Source organism: Dermacentor silvarum, chromosome 1, assembly GCF_013339745.2.
Source record: "Dermacentor silvarum isolate Dsil-2018 chromosome 1, BIME_Dsil_1.4, whole genome shotgun sequence".
Lineage (NCBI taxonomy): Eukaryota > Metazoa > Arthropoda > Arachnida > Ixodida > Ixodidae > Dermacentor > Dermacentor silvarum.
The window spans coordinates 190518180-190538878 of record NC_051154.1 but is presented as its reverse complement, the minus strand read 5'-3'; the positions used below and the strand labels follow the sequence as shown (position 1 = coordinate 190538878).

General features: G+C 44.5%; 1 protein-coding gene across 4 annotated transcripts in view; it reads right to left on the bottom strand.

The window, feature by feature from the left end:
- The window catches only part of LOC119436549 (E3 ubiquitin-protein ligase UBR4-like), a 465665-nt gene extending 445299 nt beyond the window's left edge, over positions 1–20366 (bottom strand). For all 4 annotated transcript variants that reach the window (XM_037703422.2, XM_037703424.2, XM_037703425.2 and 1 more), the window contains exons 1-2: positions 20212–20366; positions 13437–13534 (exon numbers count right to left, since the gene is read on the bottom strand). In XM_037703422.2, the coding sequence (XP_037559350.1) occupies positions 13437–13534; positions 20212–20330 (217 nt within the window). In that variant the 5' untranslated portion in view covers positions 20331–20366. The remainder of the gene's footprint in view (positions 1–13436; positions 13535–20211) is intronic.
- Between the last annotated feature and the right edge of the window lie 333 nt (positions 20367–20699).

The window sequence follows — 20699 nt, the reverse complement described above, 5'->3', positions numbered from 1 at the left end:
AGCGACACATGAATGAGCGGCACTACGTCCTCGTATTTTTCCCGATGTTAAATTGCCGCACACTCAGCATTGCCTCTGTGGTATCAACAAAATACCCAATATCACTTCGGCTGAGCACTACGTTAAAATACTTGACACTTTTTGAGCTAGCGCTCCTTGCTTTTAAAGCCATTACTGACCGTAGACCTACGCAATGCCAGAGCAGCTGACGCTGAGGAGAACGATGCAGAGTCTAGTGTTGCTAGTTGCGGAACGCGGCATTCGCTCGCTAGCTTAATGAGGCTAGGACCACTAGGGCACCCAACAACCCCGTCAGCGTAAGGAGCAGCTCTGCGGTTAACGAAATAGCACATGTATAGGGTTTCCCTACTACTTTCTTAACATTTTTTTGCACAATGAACCAGTGGCGCACCGACGGAGGGGGATTCGGGGGTTGGAACCCCCCCCCCCCCCCCCGAGGCCGACTTAACCCCCCCTTTTGTTTAACCCCTTTTCTTTCCTTACGCATTTGAGTACTGCAACTAAAATGTAAGATGCGCAATCGTCTGCGCACTCGCAAAAAGCACATTTTTTGGCAATGTCCCGTAAATAAATCGAAATTAGTGCTGTTTAGATGGTATTGGCAAACTGTCAACCCCCCCCCCCCCTGGCAGAGATCCTGGGTGCGCTACTGCAATAAACTTCCAACTGGATTGGATTGGGTTAGATTGATTTTGCCAATGTGGCCTCACAAAGCGCTGGACGCGGATAGAAACGGGACACAACTGCAATTTCCGGGAGATTTTCGTGCCAACCGTACAACGGTCGAAATCCGGGAGCCTCCCGGGTGATCCGGGAGACTTGGCAGGTATGATGTAAATGCAACTCGACAAAACATTTACAGCCTTCCTGGGTACTCTCGTTACGGCTTGGCGAGGGGAAAACAGAAAAGGAGGAGGGGTGGTCGTATTGGTGAGCCTGGTTGTCATATGAAATTCAGTTATCCATAGAAAACACAGAAATGGTGGTTGTCTCCCTTAGCAAGATGGATACAACTTATACTGCATTTGCAATATACAGACCACCCAGCAAGAATTTTCTTTATTCCTCGAACTAACCTCCCTCCTAAAAAATATATATATGAACGAGAAGCAGTTTATTTTAGCGGGAGATCTAAATATACAGTACTTTCTGGTGTATAAGATGCATTTTTTCCTGAATTTTTCGTCGTGCGTCTTATAGAACAGTGCAACTTATGCACATTTTTTTTTTCGGGAAAAGTGCCGTCAACATCGGATTCGATGTTATGGCCACGTGAAGCGCGCGCGTTGGTTGACTTAATTGCTACGGGTTCTGTGCGCGCTATCGAGGTACCGGGTACGTTCTTCTCGTGATCGAGTTCTCGAGCACCGAGAAGGATGGAGCAGCAACTCTGGCGGTGGCAGGCCGACCGCGAGTCGGCCGACCCCAAATTCGTCGCATATGCAGTGTCAAGATACGGCGCGCGCTGCTGAGCAAACTACGCAGTTGCTACCAGAGTACAAGCCCTCCACCCTTTTTCCTGCGCTGCCTTCCCACTTTCCTCCCTTGTCCGCGACTCGGCTCACCATCGGACGCTTTCACTCGCACATACAGCATACGGCGCGCGGGGATGCTGTTATCGCCCTTGGACTTTATACGGAACATCGCGGCAACGATGACAGAAATGCGCCTGGAGTGGAAATATACGGCACCCATACGCTTGCGCGTGACCAGTGTTCATGGAGCGAAACTTTTTTTTTTAAATCGCTTACCGAGCAAACAGGTGTGTCTTATATACTTTTTTTCTCGGAAAAACTGCTGTTTTGAGGGGGGTGCATCTTATACAAAGGTGCGACTTATAGGCCGGAAAATATGGTAGATGTAATGTAACACTCAAAGAGGGTAGTTAGAGACTATTTAGACCTACTGGCTGAATTTAGCTTAGTTAATCTTATTAATAACTTAGAAGAGAGGAATTTTTAGGTTCCAAGATAACTACATCGTGCATTGACCATATAATCGTCTACATAGCAAATAAACACTGTTCACCAGGAGTAATTAAATTGAAACTTGCAGATCACTACTTTGTGGCACTAGTAACCATGAAAGAAACTTGCAACCACAAAGACAATGCGAACATCAGACCTAGAATCAGGAACATTTTAGACAACAGGAATATAAACAAAGCTATTCAGAACACAAACTGGAATTCTATATTATCTCTGGATCACATGAGGCTATAGAATAAATTTATCAAAAGTTCCACCTTATATACACAACGTTATCCAAAGCTGTCGAAATTAAGCAAAGAAAACTAGACAACTGGATAACGCAGAATATCATGGAGAATATCATAAAGCTTGGCAGAACTGTAGAAAGGAGCCTGAAAATACCGCACTTTACTGCACTTAGGCAGGAATTTCGCATATTGCGAAATCTTGTAACAGCCAAAACGCGACAGGCTAAAAAAAAGATACCTATCCCAGCCGTTTGCACTGAACAGGAATGATGGAAGAATGACATGGAAATTGGCAAACTGTTTAATGGGCCGGGTCAAACAGGCTATGATTTAGGAGGTCATCGACAAAAACTATCCGAAGAAAGACAGTCATTGTGAGAACTGTTCAACGAGACTTTCGTTCACACAACAGATAAGCTGCGCATTGCTCATGGTACGAATCGTCTAGAATAAAAGCCAATACTTTCATGCGCATAGACAGCGTACCTTCCTGAGATAACAGAAGCATAGCTATGGAATATCATAGGTAGAATGAAGGTGTTCAAACCACCAGGTTTTGATAAGATCCGTGTACGAGATCTTTATTACAACTTCAACAAACTAAAAGGAGTGATTCTCAAAATACTAAATGGATTATTAGAGACCGGAATGATGCCCAAAGAACTGAAAATTTCGATAGTGAGGACTATGTACAAAAGCGGAAAGAAAAGTGATTGCGCAAAATACAGATCGATTTCTATTATATCTGCCCTGGCACATATTTTGGAAAAACACATGGCATCCGTTATGCAGTTTTTCTGCGAGAAATATTCATTAAACAACCCGGCACAATATGGGTTCACAAAGGACCAGAACACAACTACACTCTTAGAAGAATTCTCGGATTACGATAACACTGCAATTGAAAACAACCACATTATGCTAGCACTGTTTTTAGACCTATCCAAGGCCTTTGATACCATTGATCACGCCTGATTGTTGCAAAAGTTGGACAACATAGGTTTCAGGGGGCCAATTTCATCAATTCCTTGAGGGATATTTTACAGACAGATCACAGTGTGTTAGAATTGAGGACGAATACAGTGTAAAGCAATAAAATTTGGTGCTCCCCAATGAAGTACTCTGGCCCCATTACTATTTATAATATCTATGTCTCTGAACTGGGTTTTTTGAAATTAGGATCAAGAGTCTTCCAATATGCAGATGACACAGCATTAGCACTAGGATTCACTGATCTTGATTTAGGGTGCAAAATGTTTCAACGGGATATGTACAGAGTAATATAGACTGGCTGACGCAAAATTCAATATAATTAAATCAGCAAAAAACAAAGCTTACCTGTTTACACAAACAAATGCTCCTAAATGAGCCTCTTTTTACATGGCTCACATTGTCATCCGGGGCACAAGTAATGTAATACCATTTGAACATGCGATAAAGCATCTAAGAATAATATCTGATGAGCATATAACATGGAATGATCATGTGCAGTATATATGTAACAGGTTTAGAGCTGTGTCTGCAATGATGTACAACTTAAGAGGTAAAACTTCGATGTACAGCCGCCCATTTTTTAAAACCTAAACACGCGAGTGTCGACCGCCGAGCTGATCAGCGCCACAGAGCGGAGCGCGGCGTTGAAATGAACGAGAATATGCGCATGCGCGCTTTGAGATTTTCTGGGCAGCTGTCGCCTGCTAGGCTTTTCCGGGAACCGGACACCACGCTCGCATTTTTTTAGCACCGCTATCATTATTTTTTTTTTCTATTCTGAACGCTGCCATTCAGTTGTAACGGAAAGGTCAAGTGGTCGTGCTTCCGATGGATGAAATATGATTACACCCGCTAACTACGCTGCATCCACAGCAGCATTTTTACACCGGAGTGGTTAAGCTTTTAGTTATATCATGTGGAGTCGAAAAGAGACTCATCAGCGGCCGGCGTGCTCTCTGGCTCTCTTCGCCTTCTTCATGGTCTTAGTTCCATGCTTATTCAAGCCAATTAAGCCTACCCGTTCTAACGTCATGCTAATTAAGCTATTTGATGTCATATACACACTAACTAAAATCATGGTAATGAGGTCATCGCTAATTATGATCAAGTTAATTACGACCTTACTGTTAGATCCTTGCTAATTAGCCCCCTGTTAATTAGAACCATGCTAATTAGGGCCTTGCTATTTCAGAACTTTTCAATTAAGATCACTGTAATTAAAATTATGCTAATTAGGATCGTGTTAATTAAAAGCTAGCTAATAAGCTAGGTGAGCCACACGCTCCGTGGTTAGCCCCGCCTTGCAGCACTACTGCAAGCTTCCCATTTTTTTTTTTCTGTGGTTCACGCAGCGCTTTTCTGAGGCATAAAAGATATCTGTCACTGCAAGCCGAGCTGATTAGAAACAACCGTCTTCCAAAGAATAGCACAGACGCTTTGTCACTGTCTTACAAGAAACAAGTTTATTGCTTTTCTTGATAGCAAATAAAAAGGGAAAACAAAGCCTCAATAAGGATGCCCTAGCTGGAAGTGGTGCCACGGCGTATTGGAGATTTTTATCATTTCACCTGCTTGAAAAATTGGGGACTTCGTGTCGCAGCTTGCTTGTCTTTCAGTAGCTGCTAAAGGCTCCACCAGCCTGAACAACTGCTGCCACGCGTCGCAGAAGAGAGTCGTACAGCGCTGGTATGAGGTCGCGGTCCATTTTCAAGAGGTCCCATTTGGCTTGAACACTGCGCTATAGTTCGTCGCAGCCTGCGTTGTGAAGTCCCTTTTTTGAAAGGTTACTCTTCATTATGCCCCACACCGTTTTCAATAATATTCATATCCGCTCCCAGTGGCGGTCAGTCAGCAACCATGATGCAGAGTTCTTCCAGGCGATCTTTGGCAGCGCGAGACGTGTGCACGGGGGACAAGTCCTGCTGCAATATGAAACAGCCGTCAGGAAAAGGACCGTCAAGGACATGAGGCAGGAGCTCCTGTTCTATGATGCTTAAGTAGGAGTCTGCACAAAATCAGCCCTCTATTCAGTGTAGTAGTCCAAGACCCTCTTTCGTTACTGCCCCCCAAATGTTGACACTTTTGCGTTCACTGGCTCTTACTTGCTGAACGTATAGGGGGGCATACCTACAAAAGTGGGGAACAATCAGTAAATTTAAAACTGCGATAACTTATACCACGAACGCACTGCGAAAATAGCAATAACAAAAAAGACTTGCAGGAATAATACTGTGAAAGCAGAAACGGCCAGAAACTAACCACATATTTATAATAGGAAGAAATGAACCTTGTCAGGCCTGGTCTGTATACTCTGTGGTGTTGGTCCCACTGCGTGCAGATTGTAGACTCGTCGGTGAAAACGACATTTCGCCATTCATCTACCGTCCAGTGAAGATGAGCCTTGGCAAAAGCCAGTCTTTTTGCTCTTGCTACGTCCGAAAGAAGCGGCTTTCGGGCAGCACATCGACTTTTCAGACCGCCTTTCAAGAGCCGTTTTCTGACCAACTCTTCGCTGACATCCAGGCCAACCACATCTCTAATTTGTCCAGCAGTCATGAATGAATTAGCCTCGGCTACTTGGATTAATGCAGCATCCTCTTCTGCTGTCGTCCTCCGCACGCAGTTCCTTGCCGCATCACATATGCGCCCTTCATCTCTGAACGCACAAATTATTCTGTTTACAGTAGCTAGATGCAAGTCGAAAACCCTCGCGATATTTCTTTGGGATGTGCCACTCAACGACATCCGTACTGCAGCTACTCTCTTTTCCTCAGGGACCTGAGGAGACCATCATTCATCACCATCATCATCAGCCTATATTTATGTCCACTGCAGGACGAAGGCCTCTCCCTGCGATCTCCAATTACCCCTGTCTTGCGCTAGCGTATTCCAACTTGCGCCTGCGAATTTTCTAACCTCATCATCCTTAATCATCATCATCATCATCATTAATACTACGCAAACCATATTCTTGAGAAGGCAGGTGAAGGGCGTTATAACCGCGAAGTGCGATATACCAATGACGTAGGATCGGAATATCTCGCTTATCAGCTCACACTTTTCAGCAAACAAAGCAAAGGAAGGTCGGATCATGTTGCACTTTCCATTCTTTTTTCAGCGATATTTAGAAGACACAGCAAAAAGCGATAACGGATGTAAAAATGTAAGCAGCTTGCACTAGTACTGCAAAACGGGACTAACCACGGAGCTTGTGGCTCACCTAGCTTATAAGCAAGCTTCTAATTAACATGATCCTAATTAGCATAATTTTAATTACAGTGATCTTAATTGAAAAGTTCTGAAATAGCAAGGTCCTCGATAGCAAGGCCCTAATTAGCATGGTTTTAATTAGCAAGGATCTAACAGTAAGATCGTAATTAACTTGATCATAATTAGCAATGATCTAATTAGTGATGACCTCATTACTGCGATTTTAGTTAGCATGTATATGACATCAAATAGCTTAATTAGCATGACGTTAGAACGGGTAGGCTTAATTGGCTTGAATAAGCATGAACTAAGACCATGAAGAAGAAGGCAAAGAGAGCCAGAGCGCGCGTCAGCCGCTGATGAGTCTCTTGTCGACTCCGCATGACATAACTAAAAAGCTTAACCACTCCGGTCTAAAAATGCTGACGCGGATGCAGCGTAGTTAGTGGGCACAATCATATTTCATCCATCGGAAGCACGACCACTTGACCTTTCCGTTACAACTGAATAGCAGCGTTCAGAATAGAAAAAAAAAATAAAAGAATGACGACCGCGGTGCTAAAAAAAAGCGGGCGTGGTGTCCGGTTCCCAGAAAAGCCTAGCAGATGACAGCTGCCCAGAACTGCTCAAAGCACGCATGCGCATATTCTCATTCATTTCAACGCCGCGCTCCGCTCTGTGGCGCTGATCAGCTCGGTGGTCGACGCTCGCGGGTTCAGGTTAAAAAAATGGGCGGCTGTACTCAAGGCGCATCATATACATGGCACTGGCTGAATCTATTATATAACCTACAGTATTACATTGTATGGAACTTGTTCTGATTACAAAATGGGAGCCATAAATCACATAATTAAAAGAATAGTAAACAGTATAACCTATGAAACTATGCTGCAGCAGACGTCGCCTTAAGAAAGACAAACGTACATTAAGCCACGATGCTTTACACATTATGGGAAAAAGATAAGGGGATATTACGTGCAACGGATATTTAATGAGCTTGGCGAAGCGTTTGACAATTTCAAAACTAAATGAACAATGACTAAATCAATAAGGAAATGGTGTTCATCTTTGCAGATAAATAACTGATGGCCTCTTGCATGTTGAAGGTTGCTTTCTTTGTTTGCACTTTAGATGTCCTGTGAGTTGTTGTGATATGGCTCATTTCAAGTTACAGTGCAGTCCACTTATAACGATATCAAGAACGAAAAATCCGATCGTTATAACCGATCATCGCTATATCTGGACTGCCGTTAAAAAAAAAACGAATATATGCATGTTAGTCCCGAAACCAAATTTGCCACTTGTGGTAAAAAAATTTACGTTGTAGAAAGTAGGCTGGGAAAAACAAAACGTTTATTTATACCTCTAAATAGCGTCTCAATCGTTAGGCGCGCTGAAATAGAAATTTGCGCTTGCTTTCGCAGAAGTTTCGGATTCACAACCGCCGTGTGCATCGCGTCCAGCTGCTGCGCGAACACTGGCGGCTATAATTTAGCGTGCGTCAAATCAATGACTACTCGATCGACGACATTGCACTTTGGTTGAACATCGGGGTCGGTGTCAATGACGGGCCATTGTCAATCTCGTCGTCAATGCCGCTGCTGTCGTCGCCGCTGTCGTCGCCTCTGTCGCACAACGCCGCCGTCTGTCGGGACAATGATCGCCCCGGCGGAGATCTCTTCGCAGAACGAGGCAGCACTACCTGCACTTAGAAACTCCTCCATAGAAGCACCACCTATTTCATCGTCAGTAGCGACGTGCTCCCACAGTTTGGTAATGTCAGCGGCTTCCACCGTGTTAGTTTCACCCATGAGGGTTTCGTCCTGGCGCACAAAGCCCGCTTTTTCCATTGATCGGCATGGCCACTGCTTCTAGCCTTCGTGACCATGGCGCTAACGGTTTTCATAATTGTCGATATCAACTACGCGAGCTCGTACTTCTTCGAGTCTTGCTAAATTTGCAGCTTCGTTTCGAGAGACATGGCTTGGCGCTTTGTCGGCGCACCTCCCGCTCCTTCCACAGCGAATTTCCGTGCTCGCTGAGAGCGCGAGATTGTAAAGGCAGCATAGGCCGCGCAGGCACCGCTCGCTTATCACTTTCTTCCCCCCTCTCCTCTGAACGCTCGCGCGACCACCGCCGACGCAAAGCAGCTGGCGCCATCTTGTGCATGCTGCGCCAACTTGCGATGCTCTCCTTGGCTTTCATTCGCAATCGGCGCGCGGGTGGGATGTGCTGCGCGGTAATGGCGGAAAATAGGAACTCACGTAGGCAAACTTTTGCCCCGTCTTAGGAACAGGCCCCCCAACTTAGGAACCCAAATTTCGCAATTATTCTGGATGAAAAACGTTGCCCAGAAGCAAGATTTATTGTTATATCCGATATGCGGTGAATAATATATCGTTATATATGGGGTTTTTTTCCTCATAGCCCTAATCATTAATGCATAAGTTGATACTCTTAGGTCGACTCATCGTTATAACCGATATATCGTTATATGTGGTATCGTTATAAGTGGACTGCACTGTATTATGATGTCCTTTATTTATCTATTTACTTAGCTTAATTTTTGCTCAAGATGTATTCATAACTGCTCATAATTTTGTATTGTATTTGTATTGTATTTGTATTTGTATCATATGTACATAATTTTGTATTGACCCTTTTCGCAGAGCAGTTTATTCTAGAGAAACGAGATGGTGCTTACGGTGGCGCGCCATACATCTCCTCACCGACCGCGCACTAATACGAAACCATTACCGCTTCTACCTTGCTTCTGTGCGATCAGCTGTCGGAAATGCAACTGAGTTTTCGCTAACGCACTTTGCTCCATTCAAGCTGGTTTGAATCATGTGGATTGAAGACGTGTGCAGTAGTTGGCTGCAAAAATAGTGACTGGCATATTAACGAATGTAATGAATATGTGGAGGCCAAGTTCACGGACCGCTGCTGCAACTGTCCGTATGTTCCGGCACTTCTAGATGTACGGCTTTCCCCGAGGATACAAAAATTTGCTCATCCGCCACCGTTGTATTGCTAACCTTCAAAGAAAGGGCTTCAGCCCTGGTACGTCGGCAAGAGTGAGTACCGCTCGTTAAACAATGATAACGGGAGTAGCGCCGCTTCCTGTCGTAGTAGGTTTCACACACAGTATCTACACACATCTACCCCAACCAGCACGGAAACTTACACCCACTCTTTTGCCAACATGTCAAGAATAAGTGAATGGGCGCACACTTGAATATATGTGCACTATACATGCACGATGAAATAACAGTTGATTTAATTAAAGATGGAGGAGATATCATGCTTGAAAAGCTTGCGGCTCTATACGAGGTCTGTTAGAAAAGTATCTGACCTTAATTTTTTTTGCGAACACCTGATGGATATGAAACAAGCGCGCTTGCACCAGCCGACCTTGAACCTTCAGGCGCATGCGCGAATGTTTTCCCGCCTGCCAATAGGCACCGGGCGCGGGATGAATTTGGACCGGTGGCGCCTTCATGCGGCTGCGCCGCGAATGTATGGCATGTGGCGGCCGGGCCGCGCGCAGCAGGCGCCGCCTTGAAACCAAGTCTGATCAAACATGTTGCGTTTTTGGGTGCACCAACAGTTACTGAAACATGATTGAAACTGTTTAGGCCATTAAATTCAATCGTTGTTCATCGCGGCATCGCGTTTTTCAGGGGGAAAGTCTGTATATGTGCGGTTTGTAGGCAACAGCGTATGCAGTGCTCAGCAATAACGCGATACTCGAATCGCATGGTCGCCAGCGCTTTTTGCACTGACTGTAAGCGCTGGGGACGCCAAACTGATGCATTGTGGTGTAGAGTGAAAGCCAGAACCTTAGTAACGCATTATGACTGCATTTGGTCCCACGGCGCTCACCTGTGGCGAGAAAAAAAAAAAAAAAACGGCGGCAGCCGCGCGCTGCCAGCGCTTCAATCGCTGGGCACTGGTACATTTCCGACGCTGATTTGCTATGGTCTAGTTGTTCTAACGCTAATAAAAGAGCCGTTCATAAGAGCTTCGTGTCCCACTTGCCTGTCTTCGCCTCCACAGTGTAACGGCTCCAGAGCTTGGGCACCGAAGGCGAACACTCAGATTTGTAGTTATTTTGCCGTCTTATCAGTGTATCAGTCTTTCTTTTAATGTACATTTTCCTTCGTAGCAATTCCAAACTCTGGTTGAGTCCGGCACATGACTGTGCTGTGCATCGACGGCGAACGACAACGCAGTGGCGTGTTCACACACGCCGCCACCGACGGCTCCCGTCGCGCTAAGCTATATAAAATGGACCGTAACTGAAGATTGGGCTAGTTTATAAGCAATTAAGAATGGGGAAGCATTGCAAAGATAAAAGAACTACAACGGACAGAGAACGACTGACACATGTCCGATCGGCGAAGCAGCTCAAGAAACAGAATAAGGAAGACGTATGTCTCCTTTTTTTTTCTCTCCATAATTTTTGTGTTCTTCGCCTATTTACATGATTAAATACGCGAGAATGTTAACGCGCAGAGCAAAATAACATCTGGAATATAACTGCTGGAGTTACACGTGTTATCTTGCCGCGGTGAGCTCCGTTCGCGTGGTGCATTTGCATCGCAATTTGCGCTCGTTTTCTGCTTTATATACTACTTGATGCCACGAATGTGATCTGCCTCGTACAAGCGACGACCTTTCTCAAAAGCAGACACACGAAAATGTGTTTTCCGGTGCGTCAGCCCTTAAAGCCGGCAGTGCCAAATCACTGGAAGCACCGGGCGCCTTCGTCCCGTCGTCTGCTTCACATGCCAGTGCTCTGACAGGTGCCGTTCGCGGCGCTGTTCGCCAGCATATCGCCGGCGCGCCGCTGGCGCCTTACAACGGCTGCCCGGTGCCTATAGCGTCAGTCGCTGGAAAGCAGCGTTTGAGTGAGGTAGTGCGCAGTGCTAGCATCGTTTTTTTTATTGCGATAGCAATTATATGAACACTTCAACCGGATTTCTGCCGTCGCCATCGCCGTGAGGTTCCGTATAGATTCCAAGGGCGATAAAATGGTCGCCGCGCGCCGTATGCGCGAGCGAAAGCACGCGGGGGAGGCACGCTATCACAGAGAGGAAACGCACGGCGGAAAGCAAACGCGACCGTCGTGCGAAAGGCCGTGGGGGTATGGGAGGGAGGGAGGGAGGGAGGCAGGGTGACGCTGTGCTGCTTCACCAAGTGCTCATCTTGCAACCGAGCACAAGGGGAACTGGCCACTCAATCTCCCACGCGAAAGCATGAAATCGGGAAGGCAGCGCGGGAGGGAGGGCAGCTTCTTCTCTGCCAACAACTCCTCTGCACTTTGCCCGGCGGTGCCGGTCGCCCGCACCGTCTCTTATCTCCACACGGCTCTGACCTTTGTATGCACTGTGCATTCGCCGCTCAGTTTCCGTTGAAGCGATAGACCGCGCGAACCTGCGCTTGCTGCCAGGGTTTTGACAGTCGTTGTCTGCAGTCATTCAGTGTGATCTATTCATGTTTGCTTGTGTGCGCTGACACCACGATTGTTCATTCAGTTAGTAAGCCAATGTGTCCAAGTTTATGCAGCCGATAAAACTACTATCCCTACTCCGAATAGCTCTACTAATTTGCTATCGCAATGGATGCTATGCTTCTGTTATCTCAGGAAGGTACGCTGTCTGTGCGCATGAAAGTATTGGCTTATATTCTAGACGATTCGTACCATGAGCAATGCGCAGCTTATCTGTTGCGTTAACGAACGTCTCGTTGAACAGTTCTCACAATGACTGCAGTTCTTCGGATAGTTTTTGTCGATGAGCTCCTAAATCATAGCCTGTTTGACCCGGCCCATTAAACAGTTTGCCAATTTCCATGTCATTCTTCCATCATTCCTGTTCAGTGCAAACGGCTCGGATAGGTATCTTTTTTTTAGCCTGTCGCATTTCAGCGCTCAGTTTCCGTTGAAGCGATAGACCGCGCGAACCTGCGCTTGCTGCCAGCGTTGACAGTCGTTGTCTGCGGTCATTCAGTGTGATCTATTCATGTTTGCTTGTGTGCGCCGACACCACGATTGTTCACTCAGTTAGTAAGCCAATGTGTCCAAGTTTATGCTTCAAAACATTTACCAAATAAAGAATGAAGAGCAAAACACGCTAATCCCGATTCACTTCATGAGTGGAAAGTTTGGATAGTTTGGTATACATATTTAGCCCCGCTTTTAGAACAAGCACCATATACGGCGCTCGTGCCATTTGGACATAGGTTAATCAGCTCCAAAAGCATTTTGCATGTTCTCTGAATCTGTGGCCAAAGCTTCATCTCCTGAAAGAGAGGTTTGCTAAGCCGAAACCGGTGTCATACACATCCATTGTAAACACGGAGGCAGTTGAGGCAAGCAATGGACACGTCACCACGTGATCAAACATGGCAGCGCCCACGGGATCACCGCGAAAAGGGTCAATATTATGCAACATATGTACTAGTGTGCCTTACTTCATTGTTTTGTGGTACACATTCGGTGATTCACCGTGCTGCCTGAACAACCAACAAGCACGCTGTGCTTAGGGTGGACAGGAAATGAAAACTCAAGTACCAACTGAAGAAGAATAAAATCCTATTTGATTTGATGCGCACCTTAAATCAACTAGCACTGCACCATGTCGTCTCCTAAGAGTATGCACGATGCCTCCACTTCCAAAAAAGTGAGTGTAGCAGAACAATGAATTTGTGCTGAAGTGGTATTGCACGAAGTGAACATGAACATAGTGCAAGCGGTACACACTGCCCTGTCAAATCGGGGACAAAAGTGCTGCACTCCATGAACTAATGCAGAAAGTGCAGCCAAATCGAAGAGACCTCATAGAGAACACTCACAAGCGAAGAAATCAAAGAGAACAAACACAAGCTGCCAGTCTGCTCGGCAGATCGAGTTATCCACCAGCACATATCTTCTATAGAACCAACCAAATATGATTTAGGCTGGCTTTAAATAGTGGCAACCTGTACTCACATGAAGTTGCACTAGTGCCAATGAAGTGGGCACTGAGAGCAACAAAAGCTTCACGAAACTCTCTGGTCTCCTCATCTTCCACCACAAGCACACTTTCACTGAAATAAGAAAAGAACATCAACAAAGTATCCTGGAACATATGCGACAATTTCATACAAAGTGCACATCAATCAGAAGCTTATTAATGGCATAACTTCTCATCGTCAACAGCACCACATAGGTCAGGGAGGAGCAAAAAGAACATGGGACATAAGCTGTACCATGCTCTCTTTGCTCGTCTCTGCCCTAAGTGGTGCTGTTCAAGATGGCCCGTTACCAACCTTCCAGTTGCTTTTTCTCTCCCTCATCCTTTCTTTCTGCAAAGTACATTTCCAGTGGTAGTTAAGCACACCGTGTTTCATGGTAATCCATGAGTGGCTGTTGGTTCCTTATGAGCTTAAGTTGGCACCTATACCATGGAGCTATGAGCTGTGATGTCACCTGTGGTAGCAGGAAGATTGGCTCTTCCAAGAAGGACTCACAGGTTGTTATTAAAACTTTTAGCAACATCAGCGTAATAAAGTTGAATATCTTTAACGAAGTGCTTGGGGCCTCAGAAATCATTCGTAACACAGGTCACTTCGTTGTAAAGGTCATGCATTGCACAGCTCACAATACAACCAGGACAGAATTATTCCTTCATCATACAAATCATTTCATTGTTGACGCATTCGTTGTAGAGGCACTCGACTGTACTTTGCAGACATTATCCCCACCCCATGGTCAATGCACTACCGTTGTTAGCAATGTGAGAGGCCCTTTAGCTACAATGCTTCATTGTGAAAAAGAAAATGGTCATCCACTTTGAAAGTAGCTAGACATGCAAGTTTACTCTGTGCTACTTTCAAGTGGGTAATTATATCAAGTGGATAATTATATTATATATAAATTATAATTCAAGTGGGTAATTTGATGAAACTCCCTTCACCTTGTTTCACAGAACATGAGATTTTACATGCCCAATGACAATCATTTGAAACTCAAATCGTAGGCAGCATGAATTCTGCCAAGCTAAGAGTTTGCTGGTATTCGCATTTGCCCCTTCTCAAGTCTTCTTTTTCTATCTTATTGACCCTTTTCGCGGAGCAGTTTGCTCTACAGGAACGAGATGGCGCTTTCGGCCGCGCGCCATACGTTGCCTCAGCGAATGCGCACGAATACGAAACCATTACTGCATCTACCTTTCTACTGTGCAATCAGCTGTCGAAAATGCAACTGCGTGTGCGCTAATGCACTGTGCTTAATTCATACCGCAAAATGTGTAACGATAAAGGGAAGACGTGTGCGGTAGTTCGCTGCAAAAATAGTGATTCACATATTAATGAATAGAATCAACCTGCGAAACAGCGGTTTCGGCGCGCGTGACGCCGCGCCAGCGTCACACGCTTGCATTGTAAACGCGGAGGCAACGGAGGCGGCTGAGGCAAGCAATGGACGCGTCACCAAGTGATCAAACATGGCAGCGCCCACGGGAGCGCTGCGAAAAGGGTCAATAAAGTATGTTAGGATGGGTCTGTGGTAAAATCACAATAGGTACAGGAACACTAAATTGTCAAAGCCAAGCTAAATCTTTTCACTGTGCGCTAAAACGACAGCCAAGCTAAAATATGTCACTGTAAGTAGCACTAATCCCTCAACAATGATATATAGTGTTATATTATAGTGTTATGCAGTGTTATATAGCACAAGGGCCTGGCTACATGTGCCATACAAGACGCTACTATATCAGCAGCAGCCTCTGGTGGCCTCTGGTGAGAGTATGTACTTCGAATCTAATGGACTTATAACATAACATCACGTAAAAAAATTAATACTGATTTATCATCAAAAAATGGTCGTGATCCACGATGATGTATGGTATTCAATGGCACAAGGGCACCATGACATAGGGTAATAAATTGTCTATGTATTATGGGCTGCAAATGGTAAATGTAATGTGACTGCAAAGAGGCTTAATTGGGTCACTGTAAACTGTGTAAAATATTGTCACGGGCCACCGTAACAATATATAAGCTATGAGCATAAAACATAATAGCTTATCAAAACTAACCAAAGACCAAACTGCTACCTGATAAATTCTATTCCTCACATTGTCATCCATCTTCTTTTCTAAACAAGTGTGCAAGGCCAGTAAGAAATATTTTGTATTAAAGGACGACATGGAAAAATTTATTAAAAATTATGCAGATATCACGCACCGCGGGAATCGGTGTTATGCAAAGCATTTTGCAGGCAGGTAGCTATACAGCCCAGTTTGGGGTTCTGCAATGCGTTACCAAATGAACCAATGGTTTTGTGTATGTCAAACAACTGTGTGCGTGTGTGACGTGAGCATGTGTCCCGAAAGCAGCAAGAGAAAGACGACATTAGTATGAGTGCGATTTCATGAGCATTGATTTTTCGTGCTCCTGTGAAGAAACATTACAACCAGTTTTGTTAACTTGAGCCGCCCTGGAAGGCGATGCAGTCACAGATGCACAAAGTGCACCTAAATCCAAGTACACGAGCATTTTTGCATTTTCACCCCCATCGAAATGCAGCCACTACGTCCGGGATAGAACCTACAAGCTCTAGCTCAGCAGTGCAATGCCATATTAGGGAGCTCATGTAGGCACACTTTACATGAGTTAACATTCACTTGAGTGAACACTTTCTCAGTAAAGTTATAGTGCATTCTCAACGATAGCCAACAGACTTTCTTCTCATATGTGTCTACTGTTAAAACAAGCCATGCCAAGAAATGAGAGTGGCAGCTAGAACAGCAGCCGAGTACAAATGCAACAGAAAGAAAAAGTTTCATTACGCTGTGAATGTATCTCACATACAGTCCTCTTCGTGTGAATTTTCACGGGTGTGGCATGACTGAATGTTCTTTGTGCCTAGTCTGGAAGCCTCTGGCTCTACAGAACTGTGGCAGATGGCACAGGTTCTTTTCTGCCTGCCTGTCTGCACAACGTATTGATACAACTCGGCAACTGCAACACCTACAAAGTACATGCCATGTGCTTGTGCATTCCGTTTAAGAGTGAACCTTGTACTCCTGTTTCATAGGCTTTTCCTGTCAAACAGGGAGCAAAATAAACAAGTAAATCATAAAAAAATTTAAAAGTAAATAAAAGCCACATTTGATTGTTTGCACACTAAGTGTGACGAAGCCATCTTCCCTCAGTTATTCACTTGTCTACACCACTATTAACACACTGTGCACATTTACCCTCATGCGAATGAGTTCCAGCATCTATAACCTTGTGTTGTAGCATGGAGTGCATACATCACCTGGAGTTACTCACTAGGATTTATTTTGCTATTTTTTCTTTTCCTGCAAGAAAAACTTTTGGGAGTGATTACGTAATGTATACTGATATTCACTGTTATATGGAACATCACAGCATGTGGTCTTCAGATTAAAGAAAATGAATTTCTACGGTGTCTCGAACAGTAGCTTTGTGTTGCAGTGGTCCTTACAGAGAATGCCTCACTATCTGTAGCAGCTAGAAACATCACATTTATGAAGCTAACAATGCATTCATATCCCTTGTAAATGTCCCTGAATGTGTTGCGAAGTGGCTAATGCAACCTGCACCTGGCTGTCTAGGGTCAGCCGCCATGTACAGCTAGCCTCCAGTTGGCAACATACAAGATTCACTAACAAGTCATCTGCATGTACAGAAAAATAAATGGGGGCAGGACTCAATGCCACAATACAAGCTATACCTGTGTCACATAAGCACTAATGATCATGCCTCAGAATAAATGCAGGCTGCTAGGAAGCCAATGTCAAGGACACACTTCATTATCATTCCGTTAAAGTCAAATTAAAATTTGACAATTGCCAGTAGCATTCTCAAAGATGATTGAAGGCTGCCACTGTCACCTAATATGAATATGAGAATTAACAAGAGCTTAGTATCAGACAACTCGCTCTCATAATACCCATAATTTGCACCAATAATTGGGTGGGCAATGCATGCCTGTGTTGTAAGAGGAAAAAAAAAAGAAAACTTCAACATAATGCAGACATAATGAATTGCCCAGATGCTTGACAATCGGCTGAATACTGCACCAGAAATCATTTGTTAAACCTCCAAATCCATCACCATACGAGTAAAATGTATCACAGGTGGCTTCACAACTGTTTTTAAGCACTGCAATTGCTGCAGCATCACTTGCAGAGGCAGAAACTTCAGCTTGTGTGTGTGTTCTTAGACAACTAAGCATAACTTTTTCTGCATAAGTCACCAAGGGTAGTTCAATGTGCAGAAATAAGGAATTCTACAGGGGTGGGCAGCATGGTGCATGCTGGGAAATTGATATTTTGAGGGGAAAAAACAGGGGCGAGACAATAAGTCAGGACACTAGTTTGTGTAAATAACCATAGAATCATACATATAGGATTTGCTTACTTAATGCATGAACTTGTAAGCTGATATTTGTAGTCTACATCATGCAAATTTATCACTAGCCTGACATGAACACAATAATGCAGACCCCATAACATTCGTAGCAAGCAAATGAAATTCATGTTACAAGGTTGCCTCCTATATTGTCTTTATTGTGTCACACCACATTTGTAGGCTAGAGGTTACTGCTTCAGATGCATCTAGCACCAGACAGTGCACAGGAGGTCAACTGACTTGACAAGCAGAGCGCATACTTTATAAAAACTCAATGCAGATCAAGGTCTATGAGGCTCGGAAATGCCCATAGGCCAGAGGTACCACCAATAGTAGCAACATTCTCAAGACACCAAGATACAAAAACTTGGCCAGACCAATATATTTATCGTGGTGCCTGGAGAAAATTCTAATAAAAGACAAAATATAAGCTTTTAAAATACAGATTGGAACTGCTGTCTTGTCAACAATGCACCCACAATTTTGGCCGATTTTGTTTTGAACGCTAGCGCCACGCTTTCGGTAGTGTTTCCAGAAGGAAACACTAAAATGAGATCGTCGGTGCCGTGTGTCTGCTGCGCAACACCTTTTCATTAAAAAGTCTTTTAATTAAAATAGTTTTTGCGTGCTCGTGTGACAGAGGTATTAAACTACTACAATAAATCTTTACATTAATGTTTCTTAATCTGGCATTGTCAAATTTATTTGAAAAACGTGTAATACAATAAGTTTTCACTTTATATTTCGTTATACATCAGTGTATTTTGGCCGATTTTGTTTTGAACGCTAGCGCCACGCTTTCGGTAGTGTGTCCATAAGCACTAAAATGGGATCGTCGGCGCCGTGTGTCTGCTGCGAAACACCTCTTTATTAAAAAGTCTTTCAACTTGGTAAAAGACCACTTGCGTAAAAGAGTTTTTGCGTGCTCATGTGACAAAGGTATAACATCACTGATTTTCCTGGGGGAGCAGTAGGGGTTGTAGTAGCGACCGGACCTTCTCTCCTAGAGCAGTATCTTTTGCTCGTGCCAGGCTAAAGATATGTCGGACATACCTGCTTTGCTTCCATTTCACTAGCTCCGCGGCTCCAGTCTACCGATTTCTGCACGTTTTTTGCAGAAGGAAGGACGTTTATTTAACTGAAAGGGGTCCATCAAAAATGTTTTTGAAAAGTCCCGGAGAGCAGCATACGAAAAGCCTGGCACGAGCGAAGACACTGCTCCAGGAGAGCAGGCCCGGTCTCTACTATAGCCCCTACTGCTCTCCCAGGAAAATCAGTTGTTATTTTGAAGGTAGAGCGCCGTAAGGCGCGAGAAAGGTATAATCCAGCATGACTGAGTCAGCACGAGCGCCATAGACGGGAGAAAGTCTGTCCGACGTACCTTTAAACACAACGTTAATTTTAATCCTTCCACACGCACCTAATATTATTTCGGAAAGCGCGGGAGCAAGTGATCTCCGCTGTGCGCCGGCTTAACATCACCAGCAACGGCCAGAATGACAGTTGCATAAAATACTACCAACAACTGTTCTGCCAACAACAGTGGCAATAATGGTTTCTGCATGAGGGTTGAGGAGGAAACAGGAGCCGATGTCCCTAATTTTTATAACGTTAGTCCAAGCAGAACAAAACGCATAAATATCCAAAAAATAATAGGAGTAACAGGACAGGCAAGTATGTATAGTCATGGCCTATGGAAACATTAGAAGCAAAGAAAATTGACAACTGTTTTACAGTATTGACAGACGAAAGCACTTCACAAGAAGGTGAACGAGAGAAGTCCGCTGCATTAGAAGACGTCTTGGAGGGAGCAATAACAAAAGCAGTAGCTGCGCATTTGCTAGTGTTTTACAATACCAAAATGGAAAAATTTTTAACAGGAGCAAACATGCAGATAAGTATAATGGAACGCAGTCGCCGGGTAACCATTGCTTTCACGACGAACCATAGCACAACCGGCGCAGGAGAACTTCGGCAGCAGTTAGACTATCTAAGTTTTACGCGAACATTTCTATAAAGGTAAACGCAACGCTGACGAGTAACGGATCACGTTGAAAGCTGTTTACTATAAGCTGCTACTGCTCAGGTTTCAGCACCTTTTTTTTTTTTTTTTTACCACAGAACGCGCAGCAAGTCAATACCTTTCTAATCACTCTGTGAAAGGAAAACACGTGCAAACTCTATTCATATCCTATTTTTGGAGCTACACTGCGCGAGCTAAATTTTGCAGCGATGAAAAAGAAAAGAAACATGCGCCAACAGAAACGCCTTATCATTCTGCGTTCGCGCTTGCGACGTGCCAGGAAACCACACACAGCCTTATAATAGAAAAATTCACTTACCTTTGTATGACAGACTTTACAATTATCTGAAGGTCAGATTTGTTGAGTGAAGTCTGACTTGAACTTAATATTGCAATTGCGTTCGAAAACCAGTCAGGGCCCGACGAAGCGGACGCCATGTTTATCCGACTCTCAAACCGGTGTGAAGAACTCTCTAACCCAAATTCCACATCGACAGCTGACGGCTCTGGCATTGGCTTTGGCTTCACCAGTATTTATTCATAACTATGGCTATGGCTTAAATGCGGTTTCGGTATAGGTGTCTACAGCACGACCTACTGAACTCCAGACCTGCACAGATCTCTCTGCTCCAGCACGCATGGTCTAGTTCACCCATTTTTCCGCTAGTGATAGAACATACTAGCAGAGTGACGCTAGCTATAACCTGTTCGCTGTCGTCTGCTTCTGCGATCTGTTCCAGCGCTTGTGCCGCTATTTCGGCAGCCACAGATCGTTTACAACTTTACATTGCTTGTAAATGCATAAAT